General features: G+C 47.7%; 6 protein-coding genes across 6 annotated transcripts; 4 read left to right on the forward strand and 2 right to left on the reverse strand.

Annotated features, from left to right (window-relative positions):
• Positions 1-1,832: 1,832 nt before the first annotated feature.
• On the reverse strand, positions 1,833-2,990 carry AO090012000671 (uncharacterized protein; the record flags this gene model as incomplete). The annotated part of the gene is made up of 1 exon (XM_001727595.3): positions 1,833-2,990. One exon carries the CDS (start codon positions 2,988-2,990, stop codon positions 1,833-1,835), a length of 1,158 nt encoding a protein of 385 aa, XP_001727647.1.
• A 1,722-nt stretch (positions 2,991-4,712) lies between these two features.
• On the forward strand, positions 4,713-6,079 carry AO090012000673 (NAD(P)/FAD-dependent oxidoreductase; the record flags this gene model as incomplete). The annotated part of the gene is made up of 3 exons (XM_001727596.3): positions 4,713-5,534; positions 5,580-5,876; positions 5,930-6,079. The coding sequence occupies 3 exons, from the start codon at positions 4,713-4,715 to the stop codon at positions 6,077-6,079; spliced, it is 1,269 nt and encodes a 422-aa protein (XP_001727648.1).
• A 1,278-nt stretch (positions 6,080-7,357) lies between these two features.
• AO090012000674 (uncharacterized protein) lies at positions 7,358-7,960 on the forward strand (the record flags this gene model as incomplete). Its single annotated transcript, XM_001727597.3, has 1 exon — positions 7,358-7,960. One exon carries the CDS (start codon positions 7,358-7,360, stop codon positions 7,958-7,960), a length of 603 nt encoding a protein of 200 aa, XP_001727649.3.
• A 574-nt stretch (positions 7,961-8,534) lies between these two features.
• Positions 8,535-9,854, forward strand: AO090012000675 (NADH:flavin oxidoreductase/NADH oxidase; the record flags this gene model as incomplete). Its single annotated transcript, XM_001727598.3, has 1 exon — positions 8,535-9,854. One exon carries the CDS (start codon positions 8,535-8,537, stop codon positions 9,852-9,854), a length of 1,320 nt encoding a protein of 439 aa, XP_001727650.1.
• Positions 9,855-10,213: 359 nt separating this feature from the next.
• On the forward strand, positions 10,214-10,942 carry AO090012000676 (peroxiredoxin family protein; the record flags this gene model as incomplete). The annotated part of the gene is made up of 5 exons (XM_001727599.3): positions 10,214-10,260; positions 10,311-10,423; positions 10,488-10,651; positions 10,713-10,853; positions 10,907-10,942. The coding sequence occupies 5 exons, from the start codon at positions 10,214-10,216 to the stop codon at positions 10,940-10,942; spliced, it is 501 nt and encodes a 166-aa protein (XP_001727651.1).
• Positions 10,943-13,232: 2,290 nt separating this feature from the next.
• On the reverse strand, positions 13,233-14,270 carry AO090012000678 (uncharacterized protein; the record flags this gene model as incomplete). Its single annotated transcript, XM_001727600.1, has 1 exon — positions 13,233-14,270. The coding sequence occupies one exon, from the start codon at positions 14,268-14,270 to the stop codon at positions 13,233-13,235; it is 1,038 nt and encodes a 345-aa protein (XP_001727652.1).
• Positions 14,271-14,753: the final 483 nt, after the last annotated feature.

A 14,753-nucleotide genomic window follows, 5' to 3' on the forward strand; every position in this document is an offset into this window, starting at 1 on the left:
CATAGGAGTTTAATTCACTCTACTCAATATGCTAGGTATTGACTTGAATGATATTCAATAGAGGAGTGTCATTGGGCTCACAGCTTATCATAGATAGGAATAGATCATTGTGGCTGACCTGCTTGGGGAATGGCTAGAAATTTCGGGACAGGAATGTGAAGGCATCCCAAGTGACGACTTTCTATCAAAGTACAAACTTAATTGCACAATGGATGAGTTACGTACTGCATTTAGGATGCTCAATAATTGGAAGGTCTTCTTGGACACATCATACTCCACGGCCATTTGCCTTGGGTAGCTAGAAATGACAAGCACAAGAACGATTCATAATCCCAAGCCCGTATGCATCTGCTCTATGCTACTGTCGTGCCGGACCTTTTTCGTTCCAGAATACCGTCTTCTACAGAAGATGGAGAAGACCACAAAAGCATCACGATAACATCCATGGATAGTTGGCTGGCTACATGTGCTATAGATTCTTCACCGTGGTGCTCTTAATTTACTGGTTGGATACAATATCCGCTAACCGTTAATAGTCTAGCTCATCTCGACTTTGAAGGCCTCAGGCAGTAAGCAACGCAGCTTGAGTTCTGTAGGTTATCAAGCGATTTTGAAAGCTCCGTTGGGACCTCTCCTACTTAGCACGGTGATTTTTCAGAGTTTCTTTCATCGCCTGGCCGCTGTATATCACATTTATAGCCGCGTGTTCCTTTTATCTGTATCTCTTAGTCCTCGACTCCATGTGGATATCGACATTCTAAATTCCAGTATCCGTAGCTCTATATTTGACAGATCAGTGCGGTCTTCGGAAATATCGCTAGAGAAATATACTATAATATACTGTAAGGAGTAAGAAAGTTTAACCTCAAGCAACCAAGAAAGTGAAGCTTATGATCTCGCCATCGAATATAGAATAGAAATAGCTGGCTGGCCCGAGAATTATGTTAACCACTGCTGTCAGATGGCGGCGCAAATGGGAAGATATAAAACCCGTAGGTGCCGAAATCACATGTTTTTCGCTATAGTCACCTGGGGTAAATTAATCCCGAGTATTCGTGAGAACCTAAAATGAACTAACCTGCTCATTCTCATTATCTGCCGTCCAGTACCCGAATATATTTATATCGCGTCCTTGGTGGGTCAAAATCTTGAAATGGATCACGGATCCTATCACCACTTAGTACCAGAGAAAGTCTTCTTTGGGCGCTAAAACCTGAAACAGCTAAAAGCGAAGCTAGACACATCTGTGGATGGAAGGTTCTAAAGGAAATCCTCACCTGCGTTAGAACATGTAGGGCAGTGTAGTGTCTACTTTATCCATCTAGAGAGCGATAACTTAGACTCACGTGATTGTAAGGTATATTGAGTAGGCCTGCGTGGGGGCTCTAATCTCGTCGGTATATCAAAAGAATGTCGTAATAACAGAGAAGATAGTTTGACTCATGAATCAGAGCATAGCCGCTTTGCCTTACAAACGTCGTCTACAGTGAGCTTTCCAGAAGAGAGGGGGGCAAAAGAAATAGAATCACTTTTCTGTATTTGACGCACAAGAGATGCAGGCGGTTAATTATAAGGGCAGGAAAAGGACATTCTAGATGTACAAGCAGATAGCTCTTATCAACATGGTTCATAACAGAAGCAAAACACAGAGAAACAAAAAAAAAAAAAAGATCATCCAATCATAATCATCACAAAGACCTAAGCAAGACAAACAAAAGAGACCTTAAATGCAATCATCACAGTCATGCAATAATCATCGTAATCGTGATCATCATCATCATCATCATCAAAGCATGGTACACATAGTCCGAAAGATTTCCAAGACCCATATACTAAACCGTGCAAGCCCTTTCTTCAGGAACGGGCTTCCGTGGTCTATCATTAAACAACCCGAGACAATCGTCCAATCTGTCCGACCATTCCCAGGTGTCCGGATTCAACCCATCCTCCCCGTTAACAGCAAGTTGAGCTTGCCCCAACCAGCAATCCCAAGCCTCTGTATCCGGTGCGATACGTCCAGTCTTCACCCACCTAGTCGACCCGGTCAATTTAATCGCATTCCATAGCGCCTGTCGGAAGCTCCGCTTCTCCCTAGGCGCCTGGGAAACAGGCCCAACTTCCTGAATGTGAAGCGCCGAATAATCCCAGTGTAATCTCTCAGGTAAGGCCGCAACCATCCAGTACGCAGCATTGAGCAAAAGATACGACGCACCGAAGGCGACTTGCATGCGTGCTCCCGAGTTTCCGAGCGCAATAACCCCGAACATGAGCATCATTGTTCCGAGGAGCGCGAGGGAGCGATACCACGTTCCCGAGAGAAGGTAGTTGCATCGTTCGGGGGCGAAGAAGAGCGGTCGGGCGACGCTTTCGTCACACTCGACGATTATGAAAGCACCGTTTGGGTAGCAGATTATCACGTCACCGGTCGGGATATCGTCTCGGCCAGTCACACGTTTTCCAAGCTTCAAGGACCATTTGCACATAATACCGAGAAGGGATGAGAGGCACGAGAGGAGAATGGTCGCTATCAGCGCCCATCCGTCATTGAAATGGATCGAGAGGCCAAGCAGTGCGATCGACATGGCACAGCCGATGATGGCGAGTAGGGAGAGTAGGCTGAAGGCTTGAGCCTTGATCAATGCATCTTTCGGATCTCCTCCAGGATTGATCGTGATTCGATATTTGCGGACCGTGTAATCGGAGTCGCTTTTCATCGATTCATCCCCGGGAAGTATGATGTGGGGAATGCGGTAGACGTGAGGCCGGCAATTTCCTGAGTGGATGCCCAGCACGGTACCTGGAACATCATCTAGACGGAGTGGTCGCGAGGGTCTCATAAACGCCTGGGGTGCGGGCAAGAGGCGTGGGAGAAAGGTGAAGGCTGATAATGTCGAGACTTGGTAGTTCACCGACACGGAACCCTCACCCAAAATGGCGAGGAAACCGACGATGTCGAGGTGAAAGTCTTCGAAACTGTCATTGAAGAACATGATGAGCTGTGTGGTGTCAGGCAAAAGAGTGTGTTATGCGGGTATCCTCTGTATATTTAAGGACACGACCGACGGTGAGGTTTTGTTACTTTCTCCGCGGCTCAACAGCTATGGCCGTCCACTTTTATTTTTCATCCGGCGAGGCTGAAACCCTTCCCCGTGGAGCCCATTATTGGCCAGACGCTCGAGCGCATAAGCGCTTGAAACTTGCAAAGACTTCATTGGCAGATTGTGGTTCATTTGCGCCGGGGCCAAGTGAGGGACTTTTTAGGGCTCATTGATTGGAGGTGGACAGATTAGGTGCATATAGGCTGAAAGCCAAGAGTATTTGAGCCAATGGTTCCGACTTGGGGTAATGATTTGCGGGCCGATCCTTTGAGTACCAACTCGGGCATCCATCATCCATCAAGAGCCATTATACAAGGCTTTTTCCTCAGGCGCCTTTTCTCTTCTATATCATCGTCGGATCTATTTGGTTATTTAGCTTGTGGCAAATTGGTGGAAGTTCAGGATTCACTCACTGGCTGTGGAAAAGACATGATTGCATCAACGCATTTGTGTCTGCCTAACCACTAGCCAAAGGATGAAAGTCCCTTGTCGTTATGCGATTCTTGTATCCGCGCCAGGAAGATTTGCCACATTCCAGCGCTCATTCAGCCTGATCATTATACCTCGTCCCAAATCAAATCCTGGAGTTGAACTCAAATAATGGGTGCGTTTCACCATTTTCAGGATCGCGGCAAAGGATCCCGAATTGCACCGTATCTCCGCATCGTATCCAACCATAAGTAGGTATGCTAAGCGCCTAGATCTGGAGATATGAGGATGTTTCGATTAACCGTTTTCCTCCACCATCGATGCTAATCGAGAGTCACTATGATGGTGGCTCCAAGAATCCTGGAGCAGCCAGTACAATAATGTACAGCCCTAGGAGAATATAATGGTGGGCACAGCCTGCTAGCTCAACGTATCTGGACTGACACCGATGGTTGGGGCTGAGCGTTGGCTGTATAACTTGACATGGTTTAGGCAACATGATTATTGCCGTATTGCACTTTCTCTTTTCTTCATTTCCTCTTTCTCTTTTTCTTTGGTGATCTTTTTATGAACGAAAAAGTATCATGTGAAATCCACAGGAGGATGGTAATCGAGAGAGTAAAATATTATCAGGAACTACCCATCACTAGCGACTCTCACCGCGCACTTTGTGCTTGGCTGCGGATGCCAATGTACTGTGAGAAATGTAGCTGTTCTAGCGGTCAACTAGTTACCCACATGAACATGGGTAAATCCCTGCCAACCTTTCGAGATATGTTTCTGCCTGCGAAGTCTAGACCCTGTACCTCCAATAGGTCGTGACATGCACAAAGTCGACCAATTCGAAATAGGAAACCCGACCAGATCCATGGAGAACCGCCGATTCTCGGAACGGATCAGATAAGATACCCGGTCCCCTTCGGAGACTCCACGGAGGTCCCATCAGTTGACACGGAGTAAACACGAATTTCCCGTCACCCGGACATAAGTACAAAGACATATTCGGACAAGCTAAGCGAAAGAATACGATGGTCTTACATTTATCGAGCGGATGTTTCATCAATCCGAGCCCCGAGAGTTATCACCGACTCTTAAAAGCCAGGATTCGTCCTCTCTGACACCAAAAGTTGGCATGCAAACACGGATCTTAACATAACTCGGAATGACGCCAATAGTCCTGTCACCATGTTAGCCAAACTGCTACTCATCTCTAAGCTCTTTGGACCAATCTTTGGTCAAATATACGCCATACTTGGAGAGGCGGTTTCCACCCGCTTACACCGACTCACCTACCGCGCTGTCGAGCATCCGCGCAATGTTGTCGTTATCGGTGCTTCTTTCGCTGGATACCACGCGGCTAAATGCCTTGCTAGTTCGCTTCCAACTGGATACCGGGCTGTGGTTATCGAGAAGAATACCCATTTTCAGTTGACTTGGGTTTTGCCGCGGTTTAGCGTGGTGAATGGCCACGAACATAAGGCTTTCATTCCTTATGGGCCTTACCTTGATCATGTTCCCAAAGGTTCTTATCAATGGGTTCGTGATAGTGTTGAGCGAATTGTACCCGGTGAGAATGGACATACGGGGAAGGTAGAGCTCGCCTCTGGTAAAGATATTGAATTCGACTACTTGGTGCTTGCGACTGGGGCATCTGGAGCACTTCCATCGCGAGTACCAGCCGGGAGCAAACAGGAAGGCATATACCAGCTACTCGCTGAGCAGGAAAAGCTCCGAGCTGCGACGAATGTGGTCATTGTTGGTGGTGGAGCTGCGGGAATTGAGCTCGTGGCAGATGCTAAATCGCGATATCCTGAAAAAAGTGTCACGTTAGTCCATTCCCGGAAGACACTGCTGGGTCGGTTTGGTCCTAGGCTGGGAGAAAAGGCATTGCAAGCACTTGAAGAGCTAGGAGTGAGGACTATAATGGGCGAAAGGGTACTTAGCGACAATGCAGAGGGCAGGAATGTCACGTTGAGCTCAGGTGAAACTCTCGCGTGCGATTACTTGGTACGATTCTTGCAACTTTGTGTTTGAATTCTGCTAATTCTCCAGGTGAAATGTGTTGGCCAAAGTCCCAACTCGAAGTTAATACAGGCGCTGTCACCCGAATCGATCTCTGAGACAGGCCATGTTAAAGTTCGCCCCACCCTTCAGTTATCGGACACATCGTTCAAGAATATTTATGCTGCCGGGGATATCGTAGATATGGACAATATCAAGAATGGGAGAGCAGCAGTGGAACAGGCTCAGGCTGTCGCACAGAATATCGTGCGATCCATCAAGTCGCAGAATCAGCTCGAGTACCGTCCGCAGTGGTGGGAGGGAATGACGAAGCTACACGTAGGACTAGTAAGTGGCTTGTCTGTTGGCTCTTCATATACTGCACAGCTGACACCACACAGGGTAAAGCCTTGGTTTGGATGGGCGATGGCTCGGCCGAAATAATCATGTCCATGAAGTGCCGAGCGGAGGAGTTGGACAGCGCGAAGGTGTGGAAGTTCTTCGGAGTGAAGCCATACATGGATGAGGGATATGAACTGAAAAGGGATTAGAGTATACAGCCATACCTGCGGTGCACATCCTCTGCAGGTGAGCATGTAAGAGCTTTCGCTTGACTTTGTTTGGAAAAGGACTGTTTTGTTTGATTTTGCAGGCCGTGGGCAATGTTAGTGAATAATGTTGATGTATGAGGCGTGGGCAGAAACCCAATATTACAGCACCGGCCAACTTTCAAAGCACACGCACACAATAATCTGTTGCTCTATATATACAATCGGGAAGACGCGAAATCGGTCTATCTATCACTACCCACTCGTTAACAATCTTCCACCATCCACATTAAAGAAGAATTTGTCGACACGCGGCTTGTCCAATGCATCACACGAGCATTCTATGCACGCCCCAAAATTGTAGACCTACTTGTCGGTAATCTTGGGCCTCGTTTACACTGTAACGTCTTGGCATAAAGGGAATGCTGATCTTGGGGGAGGCAAATGTGACCTGTCCCGACCAATTGGTCACATATCCATTAATCATATCTCGCTTATTCCAGATATGCATGCATGCAAAAATACGGGGAAACGTTTTCCAGTTACTTTCAAAGCAATGCATGTGGAAATTCAGCTGTAAACATTGCCCCTGACCAATCCCCGGTCCCACCCCTTGCATACTTCGCGTGTCTGCCACCAAAACAGAGAACGTTTTAAGAATGAACTCTCACCTGCACGTTCTAATTGAAGTAACCCCTGTCTCACTGAATATGCAGTCTTGATGATTATAGGATTGTATTGACAATGTTTGGAAATAAATTTGATGTGAACGGCAAGGTCTTACATCCTCCATTTCTGTCATCCGTATATGCTAACATCCACCAGTTAGTAGTAGTAGCGGGGGGATCGAGGGGGTTAGGCAAGGCGCTCGCACTAGAGCTAGCATCAAAGGGTACGATCCTATTATTACCGTCCAAAAGAAGTCCCTCCACATCGTGCATCGTTCTCTACAGTGGACTCGTATCAAGCTTACAAGAACCAGGCGCTAATCTGCTCATCCTCGCCCGAACGGAAGCTACATTACAAGATACGCAGCTTGAAGTCGAAGCTGCATGTGTATCGTCAAAGCAAATTGTGGATACACGGGTTGTTGATTTGACCAAACCTGATGAAGTACACCCCCACCATACATAACGTGTTTATTATTTCTTTCTAATTAAGCAGATAACTAGAGCCTTACGACACTACCACCCCCCTGACATCCTTGTTTGCACAGCTGGAGGCACTCCCACCCAGGTCGGCTTTCTCGCCGATATCCCCCCGGAAAATCTCACCTCGTGCATGGAGTCAAACTACTACACCACAATATTCGCCGTCCAATGTTGCCTGAGATTATGGCTCGTTGCCCCGCAGACACCCTCACCCAGACATATCATCCTCACATCATCGACCGCCGCTTTCCTCGGGCTACCAGGTTATATAGCCTACACACCCACCAAAGTAGCTATCCGCGCGTTGGCTGATACCCTTCGCCAAGAACTCCTTCTTTACGGAAAAGATGCATTTAGAGTCCATTGCTGTTTCCCAGGGACATTCCTATCCGAGTCGTTTTCCCAGGGCCAGGAGCACAAACCCGGACTTACGAAGGTCCTTGAGGGAACTAGTATGCCTCAGGAGGATCTGGAGCAGAAGATACCCGGTGCCAGAGAGGTGGCGAGGAAAATTGTCTGGGGCTTGGAGAAGGGGAAGACGTACATCGCGGTTGACTTTCAGACGGAGCTTCTGCTGAATAATATGCGTGGGCCGAGTCCACGGTTTTGGGCAGTGTGTGATTTCTTCCTGGGATTGTTGGCGTCTTTCGTGTGGTGGATAGTTCGAATTGATTTTGATAGGAAGACTACAAGGTATGGGGCGACGAGGAATGCAAGGGATAGTCGGGTTTAATCTTGCGTCTGCGGTGCTCAACATGAAATTTGAGCCATGTGGATTACTGTATACTGACATGTACTAATGCCGTCAGGTCAAACGTCCTAATCTAATTTCTAATGATAATAGCGTCCAATATTGTGAGACAGTGCTCGCATTCCGATTATGCGTTACTTCCTCCTTTGAATCTTCGCTGGTTGCATCCATGGTGGGTCCTGTGGTACAGAGCGCATTTATAATCAACTTAGCTCATGATTATCCTAAGTGTTACTTGAAGTACAGCAATCATTACGTGAGAAATCCATATTTACAGTTATCGAACTATAAATTTTGAGATGGTACAAGAACCAACCAATGGCTGTAGAGCTCTGGAGAGCGCTGGCCAATGGAAAGCCGTAAAAGGGGTATCGGCCTCGGCACCGGATCCGAGCATTTGTCAGCCGTGATTTTCTGGCATCCAAAGAGATTCCATGCAATTCATTCACCATATCGAAAATCTATAAATCGCTATGGGTTTACCCACGATGGCCATTATCCAGCAGGGCACACCATTCCCGTTCTCCCCTCATAATCATAAACCAAGATAGTCACAATGGGATCCATCTCTTCCACATCCCCCTCCGTGGTCAAAGCTGACAGCACCCCCTACTTCACCCCCGCCAACAATGCAGGTGCCGCTGTCAACCCCGACGACCCTAACACTCCCACCCTCTTCAAACCCTTGCGCATCCGCGATGTGACCCTTAAGAACCGCATTATCGTGTCCCCCATGTGCATGTACTCCGCCGAATCGGACCCCACCTCCCCCTTCGTCGGCGCCCTGACCGACTACCACATCGCACATCTGGGCCAATTCGCGCTCAAAGGCGCCGGCTTGGTCTTCGTCGAGGCACAGGCCGTCCAGCCCAATGGACGTATCTCGCCCCACGACGTCGGTCTCTGGCAAGATGGAACCGACTCGGAACAGTTCAAAGGTCTCCAACGCGTCGTCCAATTCTCCCATAGCCAAGGTGCCAAGGTGGCCGTTCAGCTGGCCCACGCCGGTCGGAAAGCTAGTGTCTTACCCCCATGGGTAGCAGCGCAAGCCGGGAAACATAGTCTTCGGGCTGATGAGAGCGTCTTCGGATGGCCGAAGGACGTGGTCGGTCCTAGTGGCGGTGAAGAAAATATCTGGGACCCCGCGGAGGGGACATATTGGGCTCCTCGAGAATTGAGCACAGCGGAGATCAAGGAGGTGGTCCAAGCGTTCGCGAAGAGCGCGGAACTGGCGGTCAAGGCTGGTGTCGATGTCATCGAGATCCATGCGGCACATGGATATCTGTTGAATCAGTTCCTGAGCCCCGCGACCAACAAACGCACCGATGAGTACGGTGGTAGCTTTGAGAACCGTGTTCGCATTGTCCGTGAGGTTGCGACTGCTGTTCGTGCTGTCATTCCGAAAGGTATGCCGTTGTTCCTCCGCATCAGTGCGACCGATTGGCTTGAGGGTCAGCCTGTCGCTGCCGAGTCAGGCAGCTGGGATCTAGAGAGCTCTCTTCGTTTAGTCGAGATCTTGCCAGAAGTGGGCATTGACTTGGTCGATGTTAGCTCAGGTGGTGTTCATAAGGACCAGAAGATTAAACTGGGTCCTGGATACCAGGTGGATTTGGCCGGAGAGCTGAGAAAGGCGATCCGGAAAGCTGGCGCATCGACCCTGGTAGGAGGTGTAGGATTGATCACCGAGGCAGAACAGGCGCAGAGCATCGTTCAAGGTGCCGATGAAGCGCATCAGGCTGAGGCCATCGTGACGGCCAAGGCAGATGTTGTTCTCTTAGCGCGTCAGTTCCTGAGAGAACCTGAATGGGTCATTACCACGGCGAAGAAGTTAGGAGTTAAGGTGACGCATCCACATCAGTTCTGGCGAGCACTTTAGATAAATATGGGCATAGAGGATATGTATGTATAGACATGATAGAACTAATGAGTCTTCTGGATTATGATATGCAATTGAGTTTTGAATCGATTAACTTCGGTTAATTCCGGCTCAACCCGGAGGACTCCGGAGTCCGAACTGCACACCTTGCTTTAGTTAGTCTTTAGCATTACTATTAGTATTGAGAGCTTGCAGTCTTACTAGTAATGAACCCCACTATGGGAATTAGTTGATCTTAATGGATTATGATATAATCCTCTACCCCGCGTCCAATTAAATTTACCCCAAAACATCCAACTCACAACACTCACTCTCACCTCTCACCACTACTCAGACCATCACCATACCCATCAGTCACCATGGCCCTTAAACCCGGAGATTCCTTCCCCGAGAACGTCGTCTTCCAGTTTGTACTCCCCAATTAATCCGTCCCAGTTCCCCACTAATTGTTGTCAGGTACGTCCCCTGGACCGAGGAGAAGGGCGACATCACCGCCTGCGGCATCCCCATCCCCTACAACGCCTCCAAAGAATGGGCCGATAAGAAGGTGGTCCTGTTCTCCGTTCCTGGTTAGTGTCTATTACCTCTCTCGCTCATCGATAAATTGAAACTAACTCGACCTTACAATTCTAGGCGCTTTCACCCCCACCTGCTCCGTCAACCACGTTCCCGGATACATCCAGAACCTGCCCCAGCTGAAGGAAAAGGGCGTCCAGGTTGTCGCTGTCGTCGCATCTAATGACCCCTTCGTCATGAGCGCCTGGGGAAAGGCCAATAAGGTGGAAAATAACGATATTGTATGTATTTTTTCGTGGTGGTTCACAAAGACATCGAATTGCAATATACTGATTGCCGCAGCTGTTCCTCTCCGACCCCGACGCCAAGTTCTCGGACAGCATCGGCTGGGCCAACAACGGTCGCACCGGTCGCTATGCCATTGTCATCGATCATGGCAAGGTGACCTATGCTCAGATCGAGACCGAGAGGGGTGTGGTTAAGGTGCGTTGACTTCCTGTCCTGTTTGCTATTGCTGGTGCTAACTGATTGGGTAGGTCTCGGGTGCCGAGGCTGTCTTGGCTCACCTGTGATTATTCTCGGAACCTCGTTTTCCGAAGTGATGATTATCTAGAGTGAAGCAACTTTCTGCTTAGCTAGCGTTTTCTTATAATTAAAATTCGCTCTCGATATGCTGGGCCTAGTACTACAGGTTAGTACCAGGCAGGAAAGAGGCGTTATCGAGCGATGACTTATGTCTAATGGAAGATTATCCGGTCACCTGTTATATTCTGTAGTCCTCTGTCGATAAGAGCTAACCAGATAAAATACCATATCCAAAGAACGTACCGTCTCGGTGATAACTACCAATACCATATGTCTGACGGGTCAAGGGGTACAACTCGGCCCGAAATTAGCAATACCCTAGAGGACATCGGGCGTTATGAATAAGTGAGAACACCTGCTCAATTCATTGGCCTTTATAAGTGGAGGGAGGCGCCACAGACCTTATGAACTCAACCTTAAGACACATTCAAAACAAAACCGCGGAGTAATTCCGGGGGGAAGTGACATGCCGCAACCTTAGAAGTGAAACAAGTTGGAATTAGAGGTCGGCTTTGCCCTGTTGACATGAATTGACAAATACTTAGTGCATTAAGGAAGGGTTAAATGACAAGCGAAGGATCCCTTCACTTTGGCAATGGCTGCTGGAGTTCACATAGGGTTAGCTCCAATGTCCCTATAAAAGCCCGAGACGGCGATTACTGAAAACGTTCGTGAAGACTACGTTGGTCTGGAAGAGCCGTCTCAGTTACTGAGGCTACGTTGCTACACTGCAATACTAGTTATCTGTCTGGTGACTTCGAGCTGCGTGCATTCTTACAGCCAAAGGATCCGTCCTCTCGTTTCACTCGTGCCCCCCGAACATGTAATATGCTGCTTTTGAAAGAACAGTCCCGTGTCCGTTGTGGATAGAGATTCGTATTTTGTATCAAATTTCGTAACAAAGATGAAGAAGCGTAGAGTTGAGTGATAGTAATATCCTTTTAGAGCGAAGGACTACGATATTTCATAGCACTAGCCATTGAAATAATGAAACTTAATTTCCCCCTTTACCAACTCTATTCTGGTGGTTGTGAGATGTAATCTTACAAGGCGCATGGTACAGAAAGGAACCTTTATCTCAATTGCCCCGAACCCTATTATGATGAATCATTGCTTCCACACTAACCACACCGTGCCCTAACTCAGTCGATCACTACCTAGGCTTGACTTGATACTGAACTGGTAATAGTATAAGTATCTACCCCATCTACGGTTAATTCAACCCCTGAGCGTACCAAGTGTGCACATGCATTATTCGGTGGGGAACATAGTCTACCGTATGTAAAATTGTATGGGACCAACAGAAATTAACTCTTCATGCCTCAGTGCACACTCTAGTGAGCCAATTTAGTTCCATTCCTTCTACAATAGGAGGTATAAGTATACCGTCATGGGCCGGGTCACAAGTCTCTCTTCCCGTGCTCACCATCAACTTCCATCAGACAATCTCCTTTACACAAAACCAGCCACAATTTAGTTTGACATAAAAGTCCATCTCCAGTCAACATGACCACCTTCAAGATCCTCATCACCTTCCTTACCATGTTCATTTTATCCATGCAAACCGTCATGGCCCTCCCCGGCAACACCAATAGCGTCTCTTTTACTCCCGTGCATGCCTCCGAGACTGAAGCTCAGAAGTCTCCCGCTCCAGCTGAAGACGAGCATTTTGTACGTTTGGCATGATCATTTTACCCACGGCGAAAGCCCACTATGTAGAGGACTTTTGGCATCTTACTAACTGTATCCGATACTCAGCAACGCGGAAAGTATTGCCATGGCACTTGCAACAAGCAGAAGAAATGCAATTGTTCGGAGGGAAAAGCCACATACTCTTGTTCATGCGTGCATCCGGATCTGAGTTGCTCATGTTGGGTAGTCTAGGTGAGTCTGACACTCTTGGGTCTTTCTTTGGGCAGGGTCACTGATCTGGGGATGAGTTGAAGGTCTGTACGGCATTGAGATAACCGGGTTGATGTGATGAGCAGGCAGAGTTGGGATGGGAGTGTGGATATCGGCGGATGTTGACGTTCTTGTCTCTTCTCGTTGCTCCTGCGGTATCGGTAGTTGAAGATGGGTGGTAGCTTAATTTGAATGAGATATTGCTGATTGCTAACTACTTGTTGTGGTATTGTAACCTCCATAAGTAGCGGGCATTGGCCGAAGATAGTGGTAAGTTGGTATTTAACGTAAGCTGACAGCAAAGATGGTATTATATACAAATGGCTCTTTTTCAAAACTAACAAACTGAGAAGTAAACGCATCAGTTTAGCACAGCTAATAGTCTTCGGACGCATCACTCATAGCAATGTCATCGTTAGAGTCATCATCATTGTCCCAATCATCGTAAACATCATCATCGTCATCATCATCATCCGAGTCGCCATCGGCCATCTTGTGGAACATCTCCTGTAGCATGAACCGAAAAGTCTTCTCGAGATGTTCCTCGTTGAGATCGAAAAGGATCTGCAAGGGCTCCCTTGGCGTCCAATTCGCCGGGTCAGCCTCCTCATCTCTGTTGAAGAATTTTTCCGGAAGATGAGTGGCGAAGAAAGCCAAGACCAACGATCCAACTCCCATAACATACTCCGTGGAAAGCGAGATACTCGCCTCATCACGGTCCAATCTAGTCGCTAGACCAGCCACATCGCGCTTCTTGAGAAAGTCGACGAGATCCACCGCGGGGAGGTCGACCTTGTCACCTTCGCTAGCGCAAGCCTTGATCAACTGAAGGGTCTCATCCCAATCAAGCGAGTGGCGTTCACACAGGAGCGCCAGCAAGAGGAAAGTCGGGCACTCGTTGTGATAGTTTTGGCCCACCAAAACCTTGTCGAAGGAGGCTTTTTCCGCTTCAAGACGTCCGTTGAAAGGTGTCCAGAATGCCTTGTGCCAGGGATCAGACACTTGAGAAGAAGGATGACTCTTAGCCGCGTTGACTATGTCCTCAGGAAGGTACTTTTCATATCTGTTGAACAACCACATATTCCACAGATTGTCGAGCTCCTCGCCTAGTTTGACTTTGGTCGCGAGATCAAAGGACAGCCTGGCTGGCGCGTTGTTCTCGAGCGATTTTTCATATTCCCTGATGCATGCTTGAGCGGCCTGGCGCTCTTCGTTGGTGGGAGAGCCATTGGTCAACGTGTGGCAGGATTCCAGGTAGTCAAAGAGAGCTTCATCTCTATCTTCGAAAATCTTGAAGTGAGGGTTCGCTTTCATGGCGTCCACATAGCAGATCCTTTCCTTGATTTCTTTGGTTGTGGAGGTGGAAATGTCTGTGAATGGGCGCGGAGGCGCCAAGTAGCGTAATGGGTTCATTATGGTGTTTTGTATGATTCACGCTATTTCACGATACAAAAGGAGAGTATGTCAAAGTGTTTTTTATTATGGTGTTGTTGAATTTGTAAACACAACGGTCTGTATAATTAAAAAAAATTTCTGATGGAGGGGTGAAGCTTATCCGTTGGATCCCCACTGTGGGTCTGGCGGAGGTGCCTGAGTGGTTTATTGTCAGTGATCTACATGTTATAGGTGCATTTATGTTGTGTTGCTATACACATTTTTGGCTCTATTGACATTGACTCGTACAAGATATACCAGAAAGGGCTCGAAAACCCATAGCTCATTGAATTTATAAGTACGATACGAGTAAGACCGATACTGTGGTTTTCCACTTTTCTATGCAAGACGACGAGTACGTGAAATAGATGTTTGACCAACTTATATATATATATAGATATATATATATATTAGTTTTTACATAACCTGAATGGATAGTGGTAGAATCATTTATCAATACAC

Source organism: Aspergillus oryzae, chromosome 4, assembly GCF_000184455.2.
Source record: "Aspergillus oryzae RIB40 DNA, chromosome 4".
Classification (NCBI taxonomy): Eukaryota; Fungi; Ascomycota; class Eurotiomycetes; order Eurotiales; family Aspergillaceae; genus Aspergillus; species Aspergillus oryzae.